The sequence below is a fragment of the Anser anser genome (genome assembly GCF_964211835.1).
Source record: "Anser anser genome assembly, chromosome: 1".
In the NCBI taxonomy this organism is placed as follows: Eukaryota; Metazoa; Chordata; class Aves; order Anseriformes; family Anatidae; genus Anser; species Anser anser.
This window is the reverse complement of record NC_139720.1, coordinates 79,834,617-79,861,663: the sequence shown is the minus strand read 5'-3', so window position 1 is coordinate 79,861,663 and position 27,047 is coordinate 79,834,617. Positions and strand designations below refer to the sequence as shown.

General features: G+C 36.4%; 2 protein-coding genes across 5 annotated transcripts in view; one reads left to right on the top strand and one right to left on the bottom strand.

Annotated features, from left to right (window-relative positions):
* The window catches only part of PYROXD1 (pyridine nucleotide-disulphide oxidoreductase domain 1), a 17,530-nt gene extending 1,337 nt beyond the window's left edge, over window positions 1–16,193 (top strand). Inside the window, exons 2-12 of the mRNA XM_083820734.1 lie at window positions 2,844–2,924; window positions 4,015–4,134; window positions 5,561–5,689; window positions 6,979–7,052; window positions 8,096–8,256; window positions 9,276–9,376; window positions 10,407–10,536; window positions 11,076–11,188; window positions 12,787–12,909; window positions 13,182–13,319; window positions 14,142–16,193. Of these exons, the coding sequence (XP_083676860.1) occupies window positions 2,844–2,924; window positions 4,015–4,134; window positions 5,561–5,689; window positions 6,979–7,052; window positions 8,096–8,256; window positions 9,276–9,376; window positions 10,407–10,536; window positions 11,076–11,188; window positions 12,787–12,909; window positions 13,182–13,319; window positions 14,142–14,390 (1,419 nt within the window). The 3' untranslated portion in view covers window positions 14,391–16,193. The remainder of the gene's footprint in view (window positions 1–2,843; window positions 2,925–4,014; window positions 4,135–5,560; window positions 5,690–6,978; window positions 7,053–8,095; window positions 8,257–9,275; window positions 9,377–10,406; window positions 10,537–11,075; window positions 11,189–12,786; window positions 12,910–13,181; window positions 13,320–14,141) is intronic.
* RECQL (RecQ like helicase) overlaps window positions 16,171–27,047 on the bottom strand; it is a 22,252-nt gene continuing 11,375 nt past the window's right edge. For 3 of the 4 annotated variants that reach the window (XM_083820733.1, XM_083820732.1, XM_083820731.1), the window contains exons 10-16: window positions 25,926–26,074; window positions 25,723–25,840; window positions 23,955–24,093; window positions 23,088–23,179; window positions 21,309–21,528; window positions 20,311–20,440; window positions 19,410–20,111 (exon numbers count right to left, since the gene is read on the bottom strand). In XM_083820733.1, the coding sequence (XP_083676859.1) occupies window positions 19,923–20,111; window positions 20,311–20,440; window positions 21,309–21,528; window positions 23,088–23,179; window positions 23,955–24,093; window positions 25,723–25,840; window positions 25,926–26,074 (1,037 nt within the window). In that variant the 3' untranslated portion in view covers window positions 19,410–19,922. Of the gene's footprint in view, window positions 16,732–19,409; window positions 20,112–20,310; window positions 20,441–21,308; window positions 21,529–23,087; window positions 23,180–23,954; window positions 24,094–25,722; window positions 25,841–25,925; window positions 26,075–27,047 lie in introns of those variants that run through there. The other variant, XR_014578291.1, reaches the window with a different exon arrangement.

Here is a 27,047-nt window from a genome sequence, read left to right as displayed (position 1 = left end):
AAAAATTGTTTCAGATACATCGGTTCTCTGGTGATGAAGTGATATTATTTTATTTCTGACAATCTCGGGCATTTTATGTAAAACAAATGCAGAATAAATTACAGGGGGAAAATGATTGTTCTTCACCTGTATGGAATGGGTTTGGGTTTCTACCACTTACTAGTTGTTCTTCCTTTGATTTTTTTCACAGTTGATGCAATATGTGGGCTCTAATACTACAGACAAATACTGTATTAATATGAGTTATTACTTAAAAATTGTTTAAACTGTTCACAGAATTAAGGGTATTGTGTATCCTTGAGTGCTTGCAAGAATAAGATTTGGGTCAATATTTAATATTCCAGGAGACTGTGTTTGCCTGGAGGTAATATAGAATCATATGTAATTGGTGTGACCCTATTTCACAATACAGGTTTTTCAAATATATATTTGATGTATATAATCTTTAAGATTGCTTTAAAAGCGACTCAAGTTTGTTGTTTTCTTGATAGCGTTTCAGCAGCATTAATGCCAGAGTTAGGGGTTCATTTCCTTCCAAAGCTTGTAGTGAGTACCCCACACAGAGTCACAGAGTCACTGCTCTGTGAGCTCACCTCTTTTCTTATGCTCTTTCCTTTCCCTTAAGTTTTTTTTTCACTGATAGTTTTTTTCTTTTTTTTTTTTTTTCCTGGAAAACCCAAGTCAGATTCTTACATGGTGACAGAGACTTGCTTCTTTATTTTTTTCATCTCCATTAAAAATGGCCCGGCGTGTTCTGGAAGGAGTTTAGTGCGGTACATCTATAGCTGCCAGCAAGCATGAAATAAAAGGGGAAGATTGAATGCAATCTTTCTCAGTCCTGATTTTGAACAAGTAAGATTCCCTAGAACACAGTAGTGGCAATAAACAACTTCTCCATCATACTACATTTCGGGTATGTACTTACATGATGCCTTGTGGTTCAGGCTTCTCATGATGCTAACTGAGAACAGTCATTGTTTCAGGTCTGTCTTAAAAAGTTCACTTAGAATTAGGTACTTTTAAAGTACATTTCAAAACAGCCTGACAGAATGTCTTAAAAGTTTTTGAGCTGTTGTTGTAAGTTTGGGGACGTGGTGCTTAGGGACATGGTTTAGTGGGTGACATTGGTAGTAGGGTGATGATTGGACCAGATGATCTTGGAGGTCTTTTCCAACCTTAATGATTCTATGATTCTATGTCTTACATAATTTCCACTTTCCATGTTTATGTTGCAACAGTTCTTTCCGATTTGTGATGATTTGCATGCGTACATATGTATGGCTGAACTTAATTAATATTCTATCTGGCAGATTTCTAATTTCAGTATTTTCACAGAATCACAGAATCATCTAGGTTGGAAGAGACCTAGATCATCTAGTCCAACCTCTGTCCTAACACTAACAAGTCCTCCACTAAACCATGTCACTAAGCTCTACATCTAAATGTCTTTTAAAGACCTCCAGGGATAACCACTTCCCTGGGCAGTCCATTCCAATGCCTAACAACCCTTTCAGTAAAGAAGTTCTTCCTAATATCCAACCTAAACCTCCCCTGGTGCAACTTTAGCCCATTCCCCCTTGTCCTGTCACCAGGCACATGGGAGAATAGACCAACCTCCACCTCAGATAAAGAATGCACCAGCCTCAATGACACTGAATGAAAATTTCACACAACCACTCAATCGTAGTAAGAGGGGGGTGTAAGCATTAGAGCATGTGTAAGTGATGCAGAGGACATGATGTCAGTCTAAAAAAGTCTGAAAAACATCTGATGATGATTACCTAATCACATGCTGTCTGTGGCATTCTGAAGTTTTTCTGAAGCTTGTTTATTACGTGCAGATGGGAGCAGCTGCAGAAGCACATCGTGCTATTCTATTGAATGAACTTGTCAACCTTTCTTTTTTCTGTCAGTATAAAGCATACAGCTGCAATAGTTAGGAAATACGTATTAGGGATTCATGCTATAAGGTGTGGATTACATAAAGTGTTCACATAGCCTCACTAAATTCATTTTTGGTTTTATGCCCAGAGTATGGCCATGTTAATCTCCCTTAAATCAACAAGATTTAAAAACTTTGACCTTCAGATTACTGTGTTAGACTCCTTGTATCGGAAGTACAAGGATATATGCTATTCCCTTTATAGCTCAGTTGCACATGTATGACACGAAACACGCTTCCTGGCAGCTTATACAGCCATTCTGTTAACATGTAGAATACAGGTGACAAGGAACTGTGGGTTTTGTCAGTGCCTCAGAGATGAGTGGTTTGTACTTGAAGGAGGTTTTTTATATGCTGTGGAAGAGCAATGCAGCATTTAAGATGGAAATTCTTCACTTTGGCTTGGGGCCTGTAAGAGTTGTGTGTTGCCTATAACACTCTGAAGGTGATAATCCTCTTAGCAGTTCAGTAAATTACATTTAAAATAACCAACGGGAATCAATATTTTCTCTGTCAAAATGAAGTCTGTGAACAATTAGTCACTGGTACTTAATAAAAAAAGTACTTCCAGCAGTTGGGAGTCTCCACAAATCATGTGATCATAGTCGTCCTCTAGTTGGTCTTCAGAATATTGTGAGAATAGTCTTTTGAATAGTCATTTTTACAGTGACGGCAGTTCTTGAAGCTGTATTTGTATGTGAATGAATTAAAATCTTGGGACTCCAAATTCAATTTGTTTCAGTCATTCTGTCTTATTCTTCCCTAATCTTGAAATAGCAATTACGGTTCGATGAGACTAATGTAAGGTAGCAATGCATATTACTGTTCCCCAATAATTTTATTGTCTTTAAGTCAAATTCTATGGATTATTTGCTCATCATGATTTCTGTTTCTTTATAAGTTGGCCGTGGAATTCCCATCAGAAGACATTTTTTTAGTGACAGCTTCTCCAGTTATAAAAGCTATAACAAATTTCAAACAGGTAAGAGAGCTTTAATTTTTGTTATGGTAATACCTCTTCAGAAGTTTGTACATGTACAGAAAATTTAGAGTCTAATCCTGAAAATGTCTATGATTATAAGCAAGTGCTTGTGATTGTGTGTTATTTTATAGTGGTTCATAATTATATTCACAATATTGGTGAATAAGCAAAGATTGAACTGGGTACTTACATGATTGAAATGCTTACTGCATTTCTACTGAAGCTTTATTACACTACTTTGTTAATGGGAATTTTTTCCCCAGAATACCCATGAGAGGAAGGTGCTTGCATGGAGGAACATAGAATCATAGAATCCTCGAGGTTGGAAAAGACCTCCAAGATCATCTGGTCCAACCATCACCCTACTATCAATGTCACCCACTAAGCCATGTCCCTAAGCACCACGTCCAACCTTTCCTTAAACACCCCCAGGGATGATGACTCCACCACCTATCTGGGAAACCCGTTCCAATGCCTGACTGCTCTTCCTGAGAAGAAATGTCTCCTCATTTCCAATCTAAACCTCCCTTGGCGCAACTTGAGGCCATTCGCTCTAGTCCTATTGCTAGTTATCTGTGAGAAGAGGCCAACCCCAGACTTCCCACAGCTTCCTTTCAGGTAGCTGTAGAGAGCAATAAGGTCTCCCTTGCGCCTCCTCCAGACTAAACAACCCCAGTTCCCTCAGCTGCTCCTCATAGGACTTGTGTTCCAGACCATTTATAATGTAATGTGTAACATTGAGTTATTCTATCAAAGTTTAACAAGCAGAACAAGTAGGCCTTAGAAATGCACCAGGTAAATTAAAAAGCAATGCTGCCAATTCTAATAATACAAACCACTACAGCAGTTATTGCATCCATCAGGGTAAGTAGCTTTAGAATGAAAATTCTGTGTATTACTTTGACTCTACCAGGGATGTGCATGATTCTGTACATAAAAAAGTACTTTTAGCAGTGTCACAAGAACATGTTTGAACACAATTATGTTGTGACTTCTTTACCAGAAATGAACTTAAAACATTTTGTTGCAAATTTCAGAAGTAAACATGGATAAATTATTCATATTTTCAATCTGTCTCTGATTCCTACAGGTCTCCAAAACGCTTGAGGAATTTGATGTAGAAGAGCAACCAAGTTCCTTATTAGAAAGACGATATACCAATATTAAAGTTATACAGTCTGGAGTAAAACAATTGAAAAGTGATGAGCATGTAAGCTACTGTTTTCTCTGTTTCACTTAAGTGTGCTTTTTCAAGTTATTAAAAAATCAGATCTAAGAAACACTTGAATGTTTTTGGCGTGAAATTCTGTTCAAGAACATTCTGGTTATTAAAACATAAGTTACTAAAATTAGAGAGAATACCTGCTGACTTTAATTTCACATATCACATGCTGTTGTTCAACTAGAAATATCTACAGAGGATGTAAATATAGATCACAAATTGTTTGTTAATTAAGAAACCATATCTTCTAGATTTAATTCTTTGACACTTTAGATCTATGGCATTGCATACTTGATTGGAATAGGAGGGAAAACTGTCAATGAAACCAATATTGTATACCAGTATAGGTGTCAGAAAATTTCTAACCCTTAACTGGAGGTCTCTGTGATTCCTAAATTACTGCTTGTTGCTACAGAGACCAAATGGTAACAACTTAATGGTGCGCAGAAAATGTATTCTCAGAAGAACCAATATTTCCAGCATTTCTTCTTTTTAACAAGAAAAATGTTGCAAGTATGAGCAATGTGCAGGTCCTATTTAGAGTCCAATTCAGCTTGACATATTTTTTTTTCATTTCAGTGTTTATCAGAAATTCACATTCAGATTCTGAACTGTTCTTGCTCCTTTTAAGTTGCAGAGCTATGATTTCAGTCAGATTGTAATGCTGTTAATGTTCTGAATCCAATTATATTATTGTAGCCTCATTATTACATTGTTTTATTTTAGTGTCTATGGACTCCGGTATTTCATGTATGTGGATTTGAAGGATCTTTTGCCTGTTATCCCCAAATCTTTAAAAAGTCCCTTTGTGCAAAAAACACTGTAAACTAGTTAGCTTCTAATCTGGAAAAAAAAAAAGTCATGTTAAGCTTTAAATATTGGTTGCTGCAGAATGATGTAGCTTGTTTATTGCCTACCCTTTGCCTTTAGCAAAGAACAGAATTTGCAGAATTTCTAAACTGTATTCTAGCCAGTCCCTAAATAACCCAACTCTACAGTTGTTTAAGTGTTTTGAATGAGATTCTTAATTGCTGTTATATAGTAGTGCATAGGTCTACATCTATTACTGGGGTGGGGGGGACATGAAATCACAGAAAACTGATTATGTCAGCACAGATAGTGAGTAGAGAGTGCCACCAAGAGGTAGTCTTAATATTTCATCTGTCTTTAAGCATACATGTTCCACCTTATTGGTCATAATGTATTGTATACTTAGACTTGTAAGTTTGTAGTGAGTGTAATGCAAATAAAGTAACACATAATGAGAGAATGAAAGCTTGCTTTTTTTTTTTTTTTAAGAATCTACTTACAGCTTTTAATATCTTCAAAATAGCTTAACATTAAGAAAAAAATAAAAGATAATGTTCTCTTAGATGTCTCCATTAGTTCCTTCTTTCCTCTTAATTTTTAACAGAAAATTTTCACTGAAGATGGGAAAGAGTATATGTATGAAAAACTTTGCCTGTGTGCTGGAGCAATACCAAAATTAATTTTTGAAGGAAACCCGTATGTATTAGGAATCCGGGATACTGACAGTGCACAGGTAAATGCTCTTTGGACTTACACTTATAGAATATATTCGTGCTTCTGATGCAAAATAGTAAAAATGGTTGCGGAGTGAAATGTAGAAACATAAGGTACTGGTTTTTATTATATATCCTTAAATAAGAACATTTTCAGTAACAGAGAAATAGCTTTAAAATAGCATTAAATAATTAGTCACTAAATTTATTATGTTTATAGATGGCTCATAGTGTCTGTAACATGAAAATCTGGAACAAGCCGTGTTTGTTCTTTTGCCTTCCAGGCAGAAGCCAATTTGAAAATGTAAACAGGAGGTAGGCACCAGTAGAAACTTCCTTGAAAAGGTGCATCTAGTGAACAATATGAAGGGCTGCTTCTCACAATGAAAAGCTACTGAAGGACTGATTTCTTAGGGTTCTAGTGTTGCCTCTCTTTACTGTGCAGAATGGAGCTACAATTGTAGACAAAGATGTGGAAAAGTTTTCACATGACTTAATAGGCTAATACTTCAGTGTGGAAATAGAAAGTGAGGTTTGACTGCTATAGATCTTCAGATTGAGAGGAGGAACAGGGAAAGTAAACACTGATTCTCCATAACATGAGCACTGTAGTTCATCAAATGACAATAGAAAAGGAATACCTTTTCAAGCAAACTGAGGTGAAACTATGAAATTACTGTTGTGGTTTGTTTTGGTTATTAAAGCTTTACCTGAGGTTTGGTTTTGTTTTGTTTTAAAAAGGATAATCAAAAAAAGAAGTTGTATTGGGTTGTATTTCTTTTATTTCTCTGGACACTAAAATTTGATTTGGAGACTTATTTCTTTTTAAAAGTTTTTGGGGAAATAAAACTGGTTCTCAGATTTGCTACAAATTATTTTTTAAATTCCTGAATTATGATCAGGGATTTTTAAATTGCTAATTGTCTCTATCTGTGCTCTCTTAGTGTTGTACAAATTATTGGGGAAGTTTTACAAATTATGATAAAATTGGATTAATAGATAGATATAATAACGCTAACGGTCTTCAGAATAGAGAAGTGTTTTCTGGATTCTATTACAGGCTCTCTTGATTTTGCTTAAATGTAATTACTTCTGGCTCAGTTTGAGACTTACAAGGCTATGGAAATAACTTTAGCCTTTAATGTGCTAAAACTTCACAGGCTTGTGAAGTTTCTGCAACATATTCTTAGTATAAGTGAATGTATATGAGTAACCTGAGAAAATCAAAATAAAAAGACTGAGGGCAAGAAAATGCTAGAAAGGGTATATTTGATTAATTGGGGTTTAATTTTTTTCTTTTCTAATACAGGCTTTTCAGAAGCATTTGGCCCAAGCTGAGAGAATAGTAGTGGTAGGAAATGGTGGAATTGCACTTGAATTAGTGTAAGTAAACTACTAAGTTGAAAACATACATATGCAAATAAAATCTTTACCAATTTGATGTTAAATCTTGTGTGTGTGAGTTTGGGAGAAGGTTGATGTACAATAAAGTTATCGTTCTTAAGGTACTTAGTAATAGAATTTGATTAAGAACCATTTTTCACCATATGGTGGAACTTACTGTCACATAAAATTCAGAAAGTTTCAAAAGAAGCTTCAACATTCAAGATGTCAAGAATATACAGCATTTTTCTAACTTGCCACCAACAGAAATTTCTGTTTAGGATATAAAGAGCAATATTTAAATTATAAAACTTGCCTGATTTGTGGAGGCAGAAGAAGTAACAGGAATAGAGAGGCAGCTTATCTTGCATCCAGCCAAATTTAATTTGATAGAATTCTGAAGTGTCTTATGTGACCTTTGTCACAGGCAGGATATCAAGCAATAGGGTCCTACAGTCTGATAGATTGCAGAAGCATCTGTATTATACAATTACATAGTCTTGTTTTGCTTTGCGGGGAATCAGTTCTTGACTTGGACAGCTACTAAATTGATGATGACTTAATGATCTTGAAGGTCTTTTCCAACCTAGATGATTCTATGATTCTATAAATCATTCTCTGCAGTCTAGTTCATGTTCCAGGTAATACATCTTTGCAGTTTTTCTGATGGATACGAACAAGATCTGAATGCCTGTTGCCAGCAGTGGGCAGTCTGGACAATAAGACACGTTAGTTTTTTCATTGTGGGGAACAGGAAATACTAAGTATTATTATTACAAACTTAGCCTGTCTTTCCCTTCTGCCCTGTGTTCAGTTGAGACGTGATGGTGAGAAAGTATAAGCTGCTAATTTGAAGATTTTTTTTTTATGGTTTCCTTACGTGAATAGTTAGAACCTGTAGTAGATTTTATAGGTTTGAAAGTCTTGGATCCCTTATTTGTAGCTTCTGGAATTAACATTGCACAATTCTAATGGTCTTGCTAAGAGTCACAGATCCTTTTCTGAGTAGTCTGTCATTTTATCCGTTGTTTAAATGTACACAGGTATGAAATTGAAGGCTGTGAAGTAATCTGGGCTATCAAAGACAAAGCCATTGGGAACACCTTTTTTGATGCAGGAGCAGCTGAATTTCTTATTCCAAAGCTAACTGCTGAGAAACGAGAGACTCCAATTGAATGTAAAAGAACCAAGTATACAATGGAAGGTATGGTGTTTTAGTCTCCTAGCACTGCAGCAGCTGCATTTAATATTAAATATAGCCCTGAAATGAGTCAATTTAGCTGACCATAAATAGCTTACTATTGTTACCAGTGGAATTTCCTTCTTTAAAAAAAAAAGGCAATACAAAAACTCAATTAATGTAGACACCTGACAGCATGTAACAGTTAGCACATTTTGCAGTATTAGTTATCTTTATGTCTATGCCAAGTTTAAATTTGATTTTCGGTACTCAATCTGCTGAAGTACCTTCTCTATTATTTGACATATTTTAATGTTTTTCTGAATTATGTCAGCATTATGGAGGACAGTGCTGTCCCATACTAAGGTATCAGAGGACCAGATGAAACCTCACAGAACTTCTACAAATGCAATGAAGCTGTGTTCTTAATAGCAACAGTTAACTAGAACTGCATGAACAAATATTACACAAACATATATATGACCTATAAATTATAATAAAAAGAAGAGCATGATTCTAGACTTTAGGTTGGAAGAGTAAGTTTTAAAAGAGTCAGCCTAAACGTCACAAAGTGACACCCAATATTCTTCACTTGTATCATCATGTTAGAATTTGCAGCCTCATGCAGTGGAAGCCACGTAGTGCACATTTGGTAGCAGATGGACATCAGTTTCACTATTAGCACTGACAATAAGCAACTGAGTTCACAGCTGGACTCTAGAACTCCAGTGCCTCAGAAGCTGTTGGGAATCTCTGTAGCTCTTACAAGTCCATGCAGGTACCTAACGGTGCGTGGTTGGTTCAGAGGTGAGTAAGTAGTGAAAGGCATAAAACCAAAAGGTGGCAAAAATACTAGTTTGGAGTCTGATTTGTCTGCCAATTAACCATGTTTGGGACTTCACCTTACCTTGTTTGTTAGATGTTTTTGTCTTTCCTTTTGGCAATTGGATTGTATTTCTCTTAATTGGGAATCCTTCTTCTGAATTCTGTAGGCAGTGAAGTGGGTATGCTAAATCTGATATTCTCGATCTCTCTGTCTTCAGGAATGGAGAAAAAAGAAAGACCATTAGCAGCATCTGACAAAGTGGGCAGTGCCTTAGGCCCCGACTGGCATGAGGGCTTACATCTTAAAGGGACTAAAAAGGTATGGTCATAACCTTGCTTACATTTGTTTAACTGTTGCTTTAAATTGATAAGGATTACAGAATTTATGATTATGGAATATAACATTTAGGGTTATTAGAACAAGAAAAATAAGATGTGCTCGAACCAATTCTCTCGTCAGAATCACATAGGAAAAATGCTAACACAAATAGAATTGTTTTCTGTTTTAGGAGGGAGGTGATAAATCAGATCCACTGCCATGGTTTCATCAATTTCCTATTCATGTTGAAATAAATGTTGGCTTGCACATTTCTTCAGGACTGGTGTCAATCCTAGCTTTAAAAAGAAGCAATGATACCTCCGCTCTCTTAATTGTATCCGCCTTATGTGTATTTTAATATGTGAAAAAATAGGACAGTAGAATCTGTACAGAGGTACAGTTTCCTGTTACAGTATGTAATGAAATGCTAAATCACGAGTGCATACAAGCATTATCCTCAGATAGTGATCAGTTATAGATTCTACAGAGATGTCCTTACAGTACTAACTAAAGTACGTTCAGGATATTCACAGATTAATGGCCGTTAAAGACTGTGGAAATGTGGAAATGATATCTTCTTTTTCTCTTTTTACAACATTTAAAACCTAAAGTGATTATTGTTATCAGAAATTAATTCATGATAGAAAACTGAAGGATTTGAAATCCTGAAAGACAGGAAAGACAAATTGACTTTTATTTGTCTGTTCTGATAAGTTCTGTATTCCCTTTTTATAAACTCAGGGGAACTGGAATATGCTTTCTGGCATGCTAGAAAAATCTATAAATTGTCATGATATTTAAAGGAGCATCAGATAGCTGCTGAAAAAGCATGTAAGTTACTGCTTACTGTGGTTAGATCTATCCCAGATATGAAAGAGTGTGGGAACTTGGCTAATGTGCAGTGCTTTAAGATGCGATATATGGTAATTCTTTTTCACAGGTTAGTAATGCCTCAATTTAGGTGAAGGTGCATTTGCTATTAAAAACATTGTTAATCATTATGTTTATATTTTTGACAAACTTTCTTTAGTTTTCTCATAAAGTACATATTGAAAAACTATGTGAAGTAAAGAAAATACACCTACAGCAAGAATTTTTACAACTGCAACAGATGTCTTTGGCTTTTCCTAAGGAAGAGAAAAACGTAGAACCAGATGAGGGTAGGTGTGACGAAAAAAAAGTGTGCTAGTGCCGATTGGAAAAGCATGTTGAAGATGAAGCAATGCTAGAGCATGTTTGATCTTGATTGCTTGTGCTAAAGGAAATGCAGATTTGGAATACCAGTCCTTTATTTTTATAAATTAAATGGAGTTTTAGCAATTTATAGCAGTTGAACATTTATGGGCTACAATTAAATTACAAAATGCTATGAATCAGACCTTTCTTCCACAAAGTCACCTAACTACTTTGTGCGGAATATTTGTTCTTGTGGCAGCCCAATAAATGAGGGATTTGATTCAAGAAAATTCCAGAGAAAGCTAATAGTAGGGAACTAAGCTCCAAGTCCCATTTTCTGGTCCTGAATGAAAGTAAGAAGTGCTATAGGTAATCTCTGTGGGTATTATTATTATTTTCATAGCTAGTAAACTTGAAATCTCAAATCATTTTTCTTCTTTATTTCATGTCTTACCGTAAGACATAAATAATACAGTAACTTCTGTTGGTTACATTCTCAGGGCAAAATTTTCCACTTTTTCAGTGCTATGGCCTGTATATGTGGAATTAACTAATGGAAAAATTTATGGATGTGATTTCATTGTCAGTGCAACTGGTGTTGTGCCAAATGTCAAACCATTTCTTGATGGCAATAATGTAAGTATGCTGATTTACTTTGAAGTTTAAACTGTGGGATTTTTTTAAGTAAGGGAAGAGGAATTCTTCCAACTGGTTTACATTTCTTTTGACGTGAAACAGTGATTTGAAAGGTTTTGAATGCACAGCATCTCAAAATAAGGTAGGTATGTTGATACTGGAAATATCTACTAGGATAAAAATGAATTTCATTAGTGTTCTTGGCTTGTTATATTGCTACTCATGATATATACACAGTGTATCAGTAGATACAATATACACTGTTAAGATTAAGTCTGTACAAAGAGGAAAACATTTCTGTAATTGGTGGTTAATGCGGCAAAAATGTAGAAGCATTTTTGTGTTAATTGTGCACCATACACTTGTCTTTAAAATCTTTAAATTTTCTGCTGGGAAGAAAGAATGCATTTCCAGTAGTCTTCATCTAGGAAAGTGAGGTTTAAAGGTGCTATTATTTATCAAGGGAGGTCACACGTTGAACCAAAACATGGTTGGTGATTACAGAGTTTGTAGCTGCCATGTGAATTTTCAGGCTTTGAAATCATTCTGTCTCCATGGTAGGATATTTGGTGTTTTGCAGTTTCTTTCAATTAGGAAGTAAAACACTATCCTCTGAATAAAGCAGAAGAAAATTATGAAAACATACACTAATGTTGAGCCATGAAATGTTTCAAGGTCTGCGTTATAAAGTTAGGAATTAGATGTTTGCAGTGGTATTTCTGGCCTATATGTAAAAAAATAAAAAATTAACTTTAAGACTAGATGTCCCTGCAACGTATTTGAATTTTGGCATGCTCTGTTACTTCCCTGCCAGGTATCAGTAATAATAATGTTGAAAAACTGTGCTGTGTTCTAAAAATAATACTTAATGTTTTGTGTCTTACCATGGAGCTCTTGCCACTCTATGTCATCTCATGTTAAATAATTTTATTCAGTATGCGATGCTACTATAAGGTATTTTTAATAGATGGAGCTTTGAATTATTTTAAAGGGTATGTGAAGGTCACTTGTGAAATGCAACAGTGATTTGTTCTTAAACTTGGTGAGAAAAAAATGTGTGGATTGGGAGGAAATTCTACTTTTGTAGGCTAATTTTGGTTTTGCTTATTTGAAGATTTCACAAGACTAGGGATAAATTCTGCAGGGGATTGGGTTGCGTTATAATATGGAGAATATTTTTATAGGGATGATGGCAAAAAAATACTTTGTTATGGCATTCTTCAGGGAAATCAGTTTCATTCCCTTAAAAATGAAGAATCCTGAAGACTGATGTTTGAATGTGTTTTTCTTAGGGTTATCAGTCTTTTCTAATTGAGTCAGATTAGATGGGAGAATGAACAGCCATAGATCATTTACACCAAATTCCTTTTTCTCTGTTGTTAAATGAAAAGCAGAAGAGCATCTTGCTGTGTTCCCTTAGTATTAATTCATACTTTATATCTTCAAATGTTTCAATTAAGCAGTAGTGGATTTACTGAAATTTTGTAGGGAAGTCTGCCATTAAAAAGCAAATGTGACAACCACTTAACATGTATAAAGTTAAATCACTCAGTTAAAATTACTACTTTTCTTCAGTACTGATCTGTGCAAATACTTAGTTTGCTATAGGTGAAGATGGAGGTCTTAAAGTAGATAAACACATGCACACATCCCTGCCAGACATCTATGCAGCTGGGGATATCTGCACAGCGTCGTGGGAACCTAGTCCAGTGTGGCATCAGGTAAATTATACAATTGTGTGCTCAGCAGCAATGCAATCTACAAAGTAAATTACACACTGTTACACAGATGGGAGAAAATGTTTAATTGAACTGGAAACCAGTAAGTAGACAATCCTGGGTGTGTTGATGGTAGATAATTTTATCTCTGTGGCTGAAAACCAAGTTGTTCAGCCTTTCTGACCGTAACAAAAATACGTAGTGGGCACTGATGAGAACAGTGAGCTTCATTCATTTTACAGTGACACATATCTGTGTATTTTTTTTTTTTTCAGATGAGACTGTGGACTCAAGCTAGGCAGATGGGATGGTATGCAGCAAAATGCATGGCAGCAGATGCTTTAGGGGAATCTATTGATCTGGATTTCAGCTTTGAACTGTTTGCTCATGTAACAAAATTTTTCAATTACAAGGTAAAGTAAATACACTCTATCAGTTTTAAACCACTGAGTAACACACGTATTGCTTGTTTATATTCACGTGCTAACACTGAGCAGATGCTTTAAAGGGGGAATGGTTTTAAACTAGAAGAGGGGAGATTTAGATTAGATGTTAGGAGGAAATGCTTCACTCAGAGGGTGGTAAGGCACTGGAACAGGTTGTCCAGAAAAGTTGCAGACGCATCATCCCTGGAGGGGTTCAAAGCCAGGTTGGATGGGGCTTTGGGCAACCTGATCTAGTGGGAGGTGTCCCTGCTCATGGCAGGGGGGTTGGAACTGGATGGTCTTTGAAGTCCTTTCCAACCCAAGCCATTCTTTGATTCTATGATATAATTCTATGATATTGATGAAACAGCATTCTCTATATAATAATTAATCTTTGATTTTCTCCATTCACACTGACTTTGAATATTGAAACCAAAGAGGACAAGGTACATACAGACATACTATAAATTTTAATTGGTGAATACCAGCTGATCTACTTCACAACTCTGCATATATTCTTATTTCATTATCTCTTTATGTATCTTACTTCATTAAGATTCTGCTCATAAAGAAATTCAATACAATTCAGCACGGTAATTGGATCATTATTGCTTTTAGTGATAACATTTCCAGGTGAAGGATTTTTAATTATACTGTAGCTCTGACAGCCAGTGAAAGGGGGATTTTTTATTTATATTTTATTCCAGGGGCAAGTATTTCCATGTTTATATCATTAGAACTGTTATCAGTGAAACTACTAAAAGCCACTGCAATGTTCTTATGAGTGACTTTTCTTTTTCCTTCTGTTAGGTGGTGGTTTTGGGAAAATACAATGCTCAAGGCTTGGGTTTAGACCATGAACTAATGCTGAGATGTACTAAGGAACAAGAGTATGTTAAAGTGGTGATGCAGAATGGACGAATGATGGGCGCTGTGCTGATTGGTGAAACAGACTTGGAAGAAACGTTTGAAAACTTGATTTTAAATCAAATGGATCTTTCAGCCTATGGTGAAGATCTCCTGAATCCAGATATTGATATAGAAGATTATTTTGATTGAATGAAAACCCATTTCCATTTTGTATAAAGTTTTGACATTGATTAATGGCTGATAAAACTGATTCCTTGGGATTACCAGAAATCAGGGATAAGTGCAATTCCTTATTAAGATTTTGTGTTAATATTATCAATTTACTGAAAAGCAAATTAGGTTAATCTGTGTACAAGCACAGGAACAAAGGCACGTGAATTAGTATTGGCAGTGAATTTTGATGTATGTTAGACGAGAACACGAGAACAGGGCTCCAACACTCCTAAAAAGCAAGCTTTGCTATGCTGTTAAGATAGCACTGCATTTACCTGAATGCAGGGTAGCTTTCACTGTTGAAAAGAACTTAAAGCTGTATGTAATACATGTTAAATCCAGTGCATTCTTGCTTGGGGAAGAACTATTTATGATGTCCTACCATCCATTCCACTAGCATCCCTCCACTGCTCAAACCTTTGAGTACTTGCTGAAGGTTTCAAGTCTCTTCTTACAGCTGATTACACTGTCTCTTGCAAGCTGGCAAATATTCATGGCACAGGGCACTCAGAGCTCTTGCCACCTGGAATGTGGCTTACAAATATACAGCAAGCTGTATAATTTTTTTTTCCTTTTTTCCATAACTTAATTTCTAAAAGAAAAGTATTTTCTACTCAGCTAAATGCAGAAGACAGTCTTTGAACTATGAAAGCTAGGATGAAGTGTCCTTGAGATGTTAATTGAGAGCAGTATTTATTTTTTTTAAACTGTTTGTCGCTTCAGCTCTCTAGGTATTGTGGTAAAGCTGCACCAGTGCATCTTGTGTGATTTTCAGCTGGACCACTGCAGGGGTCCACTCCAAGGAAAGGCTAACACTGTACCACTGGTGGTTGTCACCTGCCTCCAGTGAGTGAACTTCCTCCACCTTGTCAGAATCCTGTGGAGCAGTTTGCTGCATCCAGCTTATTTGGCAGAGGGTACTGGCAGACTTCTAAATGCTGGAGAGCATAGCTACAGGAGCATGACCCTAAGTGCAAAGTTGATAGGGATGTTTTGCAGTCTCAAGGCTAATTGGTTTGCAGGGTTTTTGTCTGTTTGTTTTTTGTTTTTTAGATTTTGTATGGTTCCCATATCCTGATGGAATTCTTCACAAACAACTATTACCGTCACAAAAAAATGATGCAGGAGGATTTCTTGGCCACTTTCTGCCCTCTTCTTTTTTATACCATCTTGCGTATTGGTTCCAGGAAGGAATTTTTGGGGGTACTAAATTCAAATTTTACTTGTGGCAACTAGTGACAAAATATATTACTAAGTTGCCAACTAGGGTTTAAGATTTAAATTTTATTTGAAATAAAAATCATAACAGGCTACCTGGATGGATGTTTAGTTATACAAGATGCACCCTGGTAATCATGATATGTATGTACAGACTTGCTTAAATCAAGTTCATTCTTTTTTGTTACTAGTAATAATTCAGTGTCTCAGTTCCTAGGTTATAAAGCCCAACATTTCAAGCTATTCCTTAATGTAGTCCTTGTATTCCATAGTGCTGTTCATAGATGTAAATTGTTTCATACTTGATTTTGGTTTTGATCTGCAGTTGTTACTTGGGAGTTAAGATTTAGGTTTAAACTGGGAGCATTTCATTGTATGAAGTTGGCGGTACATGTTGGGATTTTTCCCAGAAAATCACTAGAATTATTTTGAAGAGAATGAGTGTTTAATTAAATTAATTAATTCAATTTTTGGCAAAGGGTTCAGTTAAATGATAGGTGAAACTCTAAGCTTCAGTCAAAAGATTATACCAGAAAAATAAAAATGAAGAGTTTATTTTAATTATCTGAGATATTTTTTTTTGTTTTAAAATATTTAAGTTGATACACATCTGAATGCCTGAACGTGTCCAAAATGAAACCAGCTAGACAACCAGAACCTAAGTTTATGAGTTTGACATCAACTTATTGATCATTGGCTGCTAAAATCTTAAAAAAAAAATAAAAAAAAAATCTAGCAAATAGATTATTCAGCCTCTTGTGCGCCTAACTAGCTCTTGCAGTCAGTAGCAGCTGTTGGGTCTTTACCACTATGGTAGCATAGTTACCTTTTTCTGCAAATACCAATGTAAACATGCATTTAAGGAAGTCAACTGCTTCTTTACTTAGCTTTATGTGTAGTAGAAATACATTCTCCTGCTGTCTGCAGCCCCTCTGAAATGGGATGCAAAAAAACGCTGTAACTGAAGATTTTCTTAAGTCCATAGAGATTGTTGAGGAGAGACTGTGACTCACAATGGCACCGTTGAGTCAGGAGGGCGGTACAGGTAGCTGAATTCCTCCATTACAGGTAAGGTTAGGCTTGAAATGAAAAAGGCTTCCTGGCGCACATAACACAAAGTAGGATTAAACCAATAAGACACTGATACATTTTAAATAATTTAGAAGATAATAATTGCATAAACGTACGTCTTTCTGAAAAGAAAGCATGTACTGAGCCCTCCATTGCAAAAGAAGTGAAGCTCTTAACATACACTGACACTTGGCTGTATTAAAAAGAATCAGCTTTTCTGGACTCTAAGCACTGCTTCAGGTTGCCTGAATTTGAGGCATGGGGTTTACTTATTGCTTAGAAAAGGGTATCACTTTCTTCCAGTCTACTTAGTGTATGAAAATGAACCTTTAACTATATAAAAAGAAAAGGTTGGTATTTACATTTGACTAATTATTATAAACATTTACAGAAATGTTCTGTGTTCAACAGCTACCTCTGAATAAGGCTTTGGTGGAGTAGATTTAAATCACTAGCAATCTTTATTTTCAGGTAATTTCATTAAGTAGGTAGCAAAGCTTCATCTCCTAACAATTCAAGGCTAGGGTTTGTTTAGTAAGAGAAGTTGAAAATGTTGCAAATAATACTGAGCAGCATGACCAGCCTTTTAAGGAAACAGCACTAAACTACTTCCAGTTCAGCTAGAATTGATGCATATTCAAACCAGCTATTTTAATGGCGGTAACAAGATACCCATACAGCTACCACTGCATTTTAGACTAGCAGAAAAAGTAGGATACTGATCCAAGCTGCAAGTGCAGTTCAGCATAAGAAACAAGATCTTGTCAAAGGTCATCTGCTGTAGGGTTTGGTGCCTTTAAATACATGTAAGATAATGGTGCTCACAAGGCTCTAAGTTGAGATCAGTTTCAAAGGAGTTGATGAGGGTAATTTCCTGGTTAATGAATTTACCCAACAACATTTTGTAGTCCTGGTATTAGTGTGTCAATATACCTCATTTTCTAGTTGAGGAGAAAGGGGAAATACGGAACCCTAGGGCAAAGAAAGGGCTAAATTTTCACTTGAAAAAAGCTGAAGTCACCAGAACTACAAGCTCGTGGGAGCTTAGCATTTACTTCTGATTGTCAGAGCAAATGAATCTGTGAATGAATGTTCTAGCCTTAGGCATTTGAATGCAACAAGAAAAGTGTTAAGATTTACTCAAGTTCTTAAAATTTTTTAACAAAGTAGTAAGCACATACAGTGTCTACTTCATTAATGGTAGCCAAAGAGTACAAAGAATCAGTACAGTAATTTGTATTAAGTATTTAAAAGCACATAAAGGACATTATCTGTTGGCTCTTATTTTCAGCTTTCAAGGTATTCAAAGATACTTTTAATACACAACCATGACATTCGTATCTTTGAGCTTAAGCACTGCTTAAATGTTAAGCATAAACAGAACAGAAGCCCAGCAGTTGTTACCAGGATTGAAAGTGTAGACAAGGCTGCTCCTTCAGGCTTATTGTCTCAACCAGGCTATTCTTGCTGCCAACCCTGACAAATGCAAGTGGAACAGAAAGCACTAGTGCTTGGTAGCTGCAAAAGACTTTACCAGTTACCAAATACTCATGTTTTTTTTTCCAAATTCATCAAGGTAAGAATAACTCAACAATTCTTTTTATCTTCTGTCCCTTTGCACCTACTATATCAAGGTCTTCCGATGTTCAACTTTAGGCCCAGAGAACATTCAATGTGGAATTCAGTTTTCCTGCCTCCCTCCTTGCAAACATCCCTCCTGTCTTCAAAAAGGAGGATCTCCAGAATGTGCCAGTCAGCATCGCCTTAGCAAAGCATGCTGATCAACCCAACTGACTGAGCTAACTGCCCATGCAAATACAGGGATAGCAATTGATGATGGATACCTTGACTTCAGCAAGTCTCTTGACATGCTCTCTCATAATTTTCTCATTGCTAGAAACATCAGAGATACAGACTGGATAAACATACAACAAGATAGGAAGAAAGTTGTCTAGACCACTTGATTCACAGAACTGAGACTGGTGGTACAAAGTCCAACTGGTCGCTGTTTACTAGTTAAAATCTAGGGTCATTAACAATCTGGATACTGGGATGGGTGTACTCCAGCCAGGCTGCAGATGATGCCAAAGCTGGGGGACCTGCTGCTGCACTGGAAGGCAGGGCTGCTGCTGTTCAGAGAGACCTAGGCAGGCTGGACACATGGGCTGACAGGGAACCTTAAGTTAAAGCCAAAAGCGAAATCCTGCACCTGTGATGTAGTAGCACCAAGCAATGGTACAGGCCTGAGCCTGACTGGTTAGAAAGTAGCTTTGTGGTAAAGGACCAAAGCTCTCAGTAGGTAACAAACTGAACATGAAGCAGCAATGTGTCTTTGCAGCACAGATAACAACTGCACAGTAGACTACATTTACCAAGAATGTAAGCAGCAGTTTGATGGATGTGACTTACTTGTGAGATGATAGCTACAGTGCTGGGTTCATTTTTGGACTTCCCCCTAAAAGAAACTGATACACACTGTTGAGTCCAGCAGAGGTCTGCGAAGCTTTCCAGGGACTTGGGGAGGAGAAGCTGAGATAACTGGATTTGTTCCAGATTAAGAAGAAAAAAAGCTGAAGTGGAAGGGGATTGTTGTCTTGAACTACCTAATGGAAGAGCATAGCAGCAATGGGGCCAGACTCTTCTCAGAAGAGCACAGTGATAGGACATGAGGCAAAAGACAAGCTGCAATACAGGAAGTAACCATTAGCTCTAAGAAATTTCCTTTATTCTTTTTTTGGCATGAAGCTGCTCAAACACAAGAGCAGGTTCTGAGAGAGGCTGTGAAATCTCCATCCATGGAGATAATCAAAACTCAACTGGACGCAGCCCTGAGCACACTGTTCTGACTGGAACCACTTTGAGCAGAAGACTGGATTAGATTTCTGGAAGTCCCTTCCAACCTGTGACTCTGCAATATTTACTACAGTAGTTTCTATAAACTAGACTTCCAAAAGAGTTAATAAAGGCAACATAATAATTACTTACAGTTTGTAGTCATTGCTGTATCGTAAGATACACACAATTATTTTGATATCAAGCAATTTTCCCTTAACCACAAGACTTTTGCTAGACTTGAGGATTTTAAAGATCCTCGTTTAAGTTAAATTTTAATTTTAAAAGCACACAAAAATACCATTACTAAAACACAAATCGAGCTTACACACTGGATTGTCCATGGAGAGGCAAACATGATGAGATCCTAAATGTCAACTGTACAACTCAGTCAAGAACTACTGGCTGGTCACGTCCACCTGCTTGAAGCTTAAACTTCTTTGCTTTTAAGTTAGATCCAGAGTTATGCCGCTTACGTTCTTGTGACTTCTTCACTGCTGAATCTTGGACAGTCTCTGAAATAGTCTGAGCATTTTCACTACTTCCTTTTGAAGCTGAAGACTCAGATGGTTTATTCTGTAAGTTATAAACAATTCTATTCAAATTCTAACGTTGGTTTTCTTTCTTAGTGTTCCCATGCAAAAGAGAAGATTATGTCTATCTCAAATCCCATTGATTGTATTATTATACAAAATAAATTGAACAGGTGCCAACCTCTTAAAATAAACTCTAATGGAAAGGTATACATATAGCAAGTTGGTACAGATATAATTACCCTGTGAACACTTTTCTTGTTTGTTGTCCCTTGTATTGTGATGCGGTGAGCCTCATTTTTCAGCAGTCCCGCTTTTGGTCCTATCTTCAGGTAGGATATTGTAGCAAATGCCGTGAAGCTGAAGTCTTCCCTGTATAAATTAAATCAGTTTTATACAGAAGGTTGAGAACAAAGTCAGGATAGAGCATGCAAGTAAAAAAACAGGACACGTATGGTAATCCTTCTGATTGATGTTCCAAACAGCAGCTTGATTCTGCCTTACCTAGCCAAGCGGATAGTCACTTAATTTAGAGTGAATCTGGTCAATGCTTAGCATAGTTTAATTTGTGGACTTTTATACGTATGCACACACACATCTCAGTCTTCTGGAATACATGCAGGAAAATGAGGAAAAAATGTAATTGGTCATCTGCTCACTCTCTCTAGAGTATAAAAAGTCAGCTGCATAAAAGGATGCAAAAAAATCTAGTCAAAAAATAAAGGGATTAAATGTTCAATTTGTGCACATTCTTGGAATTTTCTGAAACTATATGGAAAAAAAAACATATGACACAGAAAACTAGATTACACAAGAAGCACTGCTGTTATTTTCGCTATGCTTTCTTAAAATTTCTGAATACCACTCTCCACATTAGCCAGCCTGTCCTGACTTAAACTCTATATGGGCAATCCCATTTGCTTTGCTTATCCATGGCATGTAAATAATATTCAGTATAAATAGCAGACTTCTCTGGAATGAAGCTTCCTGCAGACTTCTAACTGCAGAAGACCCCAACTTTTTAAAATTGTGAGAGATGCAGTGTTTTGAGTATTCCTACATTTCTATTTTAACATTTTCATGTAGAAATACAGTAGTTTTTTTTTTTTTTTTAAATACATTAAACAGTTCTGAATACAAGACTACGGAATATATCCATTAATATTGTAGAGAAACAACATGGCAATAAAGAAAAATGACTACTAGTTGTTCAAGAAGAAAGGAGTACTGCCATACATACCTCAGATACTGCTGCAGCAGTAAATGGGCAACGATTCTCTCCAGTTCCTCTCGAGGGAGCTTTGGTGGAGTAACTTCAGCCACCCTTAATTTTGATACACCTTTCCCAGACCATGCATCAACTAACTTCAGTGGAGTGAGTTTCTCACTCATGTTTTCAGCTTGCTCAAGTATCTTGATTAGATCCCTGCAGTACCCTGTGATATCCATTTTCTCAAGTGCTACAAGTAAAAATGACATAATATTAAATTGTAAGTCATCACATATAGTTATTTAGATAGTATCCATATGTATATTAGGTGTGTATATATAAGCACTTTTACATGTATAGCTAAATCTTTCTGTATATGTATATATGTGCCATGTAATGCCAATGCTTTCAGTGTTTTTTTGTTTGTTTTTTAAACTATAACTTAACAAATGGAGCTGTAACTTTTCATCGGTCCAAGTAGGATATACTTGCAGTGAAATTTACATTTATCTTTCTACTTCGTTATTAAAACACCTGCAAGCATGTTTACAGGTTTATATTACAAATGTTTACACTACAAACCGCCAGTTATTTCAAAGAAACACTTCCAAAGCATAATATTTGTACAGTAGCTACTATATTATTCTGCAACTGGATTCATTTTCCTCACCCATAATACTTATTATGGAAAGATCAGAGGTCAAAGAAAAACTGAGGAACATACACAAGGCATTTCTTCTCTCAAAACACTAACTGACAAAATAAGAGAGAAAAAATGTCACCGTACAGATTATCTTCATAATGAATAATTATTACACAGCAGTAACACACATATCCAAGCAGAACATAACGATCATGCTTCTACTGCATGATCAGATCATGGCACAGAATTACCCCAAATACCTTCCTCCAATACTAAGAATTAACTACTGAAAAGCCAGTACTACTCCTAGGTTTCCTCAGACCTCACTTATCTGTCAAGAGACCCTGATGGTAAAGCAGCAGAACAGGACATATTTCAACTATACTTCGCTACATTGCGCCTTTAAGTCTTGGGTACAAGCCAGATCCATACTTTCTTCAACCTCTGAGGCAGGTATAAATTTCACCTATGCCTTGATTTTGCCGAACAACTTTATTATATAAATAGAACTTTATAATGCAAAAAAAGTTAAACATCTTTGTTTTGTCCACTTTACCTCCAAAAAGTATACAAGAAAAAAGAAAGTGTAATTCCCCAGGATGCCTGTGGGCAAAACGGAAGAACTTGTGTTCGATAATTGCATTCTACTGAAATCATCCTCTTCTACCATGCAGACTGGTTTGTTTCAGCTCCTCTCCCAAATTCCATGCATATCCGGCCCATATGCCTTCCCTCTTATAATCCTAACTTTCTTCTAAAGGAAGAGCACATGCCAGACAGATGTTGTGCTGTTAGAGCTAGCACACAGAAAAATCCTGAATTAGTGTGCTCAGTGCACACAAGCATCACATGCACACTCCTGACAAATGCAGGACTCATGAGCACGCAGCACTGAAATCCTTTGATATTTTACTGCTAAGTCTGAAAGATACCAAGTGTTTGGCATCATGCAAAAAGCCAGCCTAGGAGGTATCCTGCTAAACACCCTGTATTTAGCAACACTAAATCACTGTAAACTGATGTTCATGACAGAAGTTGCACCTTGGAAACAGGCAGTATCTTAAACATGCTTTACAGAAGTTGCTTACAGTTGGTTTAAACTAGATTATTTTTAAGCTAACCTTTTCCATGTTCTCTCTCCTTGTTTGTAAAAACAATTTACTTACAGTTTTCTCTGCAGCAGTTATCACACATTCTGTTGCAGTGTGCAGAATCCCATACTTCATCAAAATGATGGGCTATGAGGACCCGGCGACACCTGAAAGAATGGAATAGCAAGGAGGGGCTATGGAAGATAAATTTACACACCTGTGTTACGAATCATGAAAATGGCAAAAGTTCCTCTGGTTAAGCTTGTATCTCAAAACCAGCATAAAGAATTGTCTCAGGAAAATCAGAAGACAAATACTGCAACATAGTATCCCTGTCAATCATGCTAACAGGAGTAATCAATAGCTTTCAGTAATAGTAAATACTGCACTGGGGACAGTTCTGTTAAAGCAGAAAAATAAGTATGATCTGCAATTCCAGTAGAATGAAAAAAATTTTCATAACATAAACTGATTCTTAGAATGAGACCAACAAAGGCTGCGTTGAATGCATGAATGATCTATAACACAGAAGTGTTTTCCATGACGTATTCAATACAGCTCAGTATAGCAGATAAACCATTAAACACATCTGGATTCCTCTGTAGCCATCAAACACTGTTACCTTAGAGTAAAAAACACAGTGTTCCAGTACTTGCTCTGAATGGGATTTGAAATCCAAACGCTGTTTGTTGACAGATATTTTATGTCAATGTAACAGCTTCCAGACCATTATCGTGAAGCTGACAAGCAACGTATCAACATTCAGTTATGTGTAAGAGTACACATAGTAGGCAGCCAAACTACAAACCCCAAACTCAAGACTCTGTTACAAAGGCAGTGTTTCTACACTGTGCTGTTTGTTTGTTGTTAAATAGCCTTAAAAACAAACTACAAAATTAGCCTATTTAAAACCTAAGCAACCTAGCCACTATAGTAACTTACTTGCTTGCATTCTGGCAGTAAGACACCATATCGTACAGCTTCTCTTGCCCTACATTTTCCATCACTACCATTGAGCTGATTCTGAATATATCTCCAAAACCATAATACAAAATGCAGTCAGCTTTTTGGTCATCCCTACCTGAAATGCATTAAAACAAACACAAAACGTAGAGTTTAAGCATCTTCTGGTACAAATTCCACTCTTATCTGCATTGGCTTCTGCAGCCCCCATAGAGTACACCAATGTAATAGACTATCAAGCATAATAAATCAGCCAACAGAACATAGCATGATACAGACTAGAAAGAAAATATATTTAGAACAGTCTTCTACAACTACAGAATCAAGCAAACTAAAAATAGTACACAAAGATTCAGATTCTTAAACAACTAAAATACAATATTACTGTGACACTGAAAATCAATGCAACCACCACTTCCTCACCCTACATCTCTTGGAAAATTCTATCCAAATATATATTGAAGCCTAATTCATACTTGATTAAAAGACACTGTGACCTTCAAATATCTCATTATGTATTCATGATAACAAATGAAGAGAGAATTATTTATGATTTGACAAATTACTCAATTTAAAACTAACTGTGCCTTCTATAGCTGAACTTGGATCATCTCTTCCTTCCTGTTGGCCACCCCTCCTGATGATGTGATGGGTGCCCTCCTAATGTTTGCAAGATCCAGAGAGCTGAGAAGGCCTGAAGAACGAACACTTTCTAGAAGTTTAACATAAAACAGAAAGGAACTACTTCACTTGGATAGGTAGTTGGAGGAAAAAGGCAAGTTTCATAAGCTAAGTGATACGTTCAGGCAGGTGAACAGGAGTGCTTAATGACCCTCCACCCCCTGCAGAAGAATCCCATTTAAATAAAATTATGTAAAAAGGAAGCAGATAAAAGCTTGTTGAAATCACCCTAAGTTGATAAACACTGTGAAATAACTATTTAGCACCTGTAAGACCCCTGCCTCACCTATTTCTATACTTCCTGTTACGTCCAGCACTATCTAAAAGTAACCAGATTCTAGTGCAAGCATATACAAACTCCCAAAAACTTTGACAGCTTTTATATTTCTTCAGCCAACATTGAAGCCAAGTTCTATCATAGAAGCACAGTTAACATCTCAACCAATTGCCCTTCTTGGTCCTTACAAGGCTTTCTTTCACATATCTGTCTTTGAAAAAATAAGAGTGAGCACAAGCTAAAAAAAAAAAAACCAAAAACCGAACATCCAACAACAAAAAACACAATTTTTTTTTAAAGCTACACCAGCTGTTTAGTGCTGCTATACACTGGTCAACCCTTAAAATTCTAACCCTCAGGCTCCCCATCCCACTTGTATTTCTGTGGCCAGTAAAATTCGGAGAGATCATACACCATCTACAGAAAATCTGAGCAGATTATGCATCCCAGTTGCTATGCAAAGAAAACAATATCCTTTCTGTGACAAATCTAATCAATGTCACATCAGGGAATTATTCTGGTATGCCACAGATGCCACAAAAATCAAGTAATCCCAAAAAATGCTGAGTAATGGGCTAGATATTCAGTTATTTTTGCTACACTACAGTGCAGAGGCCTCAGATCATGAATGGTTTTTGTATCTGCTTTAAAGACTAAGTAGAGGCACAGTGGAGTTATACACTTTGTAGCCCAACTCACAGACATGCACATGTATCTGAAATGAAAGAACAATTTTACTGGTTAAATAGATGTCAGCTGATGCTTTGCAAATGCTGTTTACTACAATACCTGCACGTCCGCTCTCTTGGTAGTAGTTCTCCATTGACTTGCTCATGGAATGATGAATTACAAACCTCACATCAGGTTTATCAATTCCCATGCCAAAAGCAACAGTTGCCACTACAACCTGAAATAAGATTAAGAAACCATCAAGGTACTAAAACACAATTTGTTTAAATGAGACAGAAGTCTGTGAAAAGTATCTACTTAACCTGGATTTGATTTGCTGCCCATCCTTTATGAACTTTGGTCTTATATTTAGCATCCATATTTGCATGGTATGTCCCTGCCTTGATTCCCAGTTTCTGCAAACTCATAGTAACTTGCTCAGAGTCCTTCTGAGAAAAGCAGTACACTATTCCTGCACAAAAGTGAAAGACGCCTTATTGTATGTCTTCAAAAATATTAAAAAACAACGACAACAAAACAATCCCCAATACTTAAGGAGAAAAAAAAATTAAATAAAAATTAGTAAGTGGTCCTCATGCCTATTCAACATGTGGTATTGGTAGCCATGAATGGAATTTAAATAATCAATTTGAAAAAGACAAAATAGGCAAAAGGTAATATTCAAGTCCTCCTAACAGGCTTCCTACACTATGCAAAAAGTGGCTTACTTATCTTTTAGGGTTTTCTCCTACTGCAGAGAAAAAGAGTTCAGTCTCCAGCTTTGGCTTGTAGACTGAAGAGAAAATATGGATGCCAATCTGCATAATCATGGCAGTATTCTATCAATGTTCAAGGTAGACAATGCTTGTTAGTGCTTATGTAAAGTGGTCCCTTTATTAAAGGGTTCCATCATGTCCCTCATGACATCTGAGATCTCACGTGAGATGTTTCAGATGAACTTCATGCGTTTTCAGTTAAATCAACTTTTTGTCATTAGTCAGTTTGGGCTGTCTACAATTACACACAAAGCCATGCAGTTTGTAATAATTTCAGTGCAGTTCTGTACACAGGGAGCTGCCCATTACAGCCACAGAGTTCTACAGCAGAGACAGGGACTGACTGCTGCTCCAGAAAACTGGGTCCTGTTGCCTTTGTAATATGACTGCCCTCTTGATTTGCAGTACATAATTCTACTGGTTGCATAAAGTCCAGCTTTTACAGTTCTACATTCATCACAGAAGCACAATTCACCCCATCATCCATCCATCCCGGGCACTGAGTAATACATTAATTTTATGATCACATATGAAAAAGAACTGTTAAAGGTATTAACTACACTAACACAGATACTATATGGGAATGAAGTAAGAACATACAGAAGTTTTTTGAGATTTGTTTTTACTGTCTTAAAAATTGCTATTATTCTTACCTATGTAAACATTGTC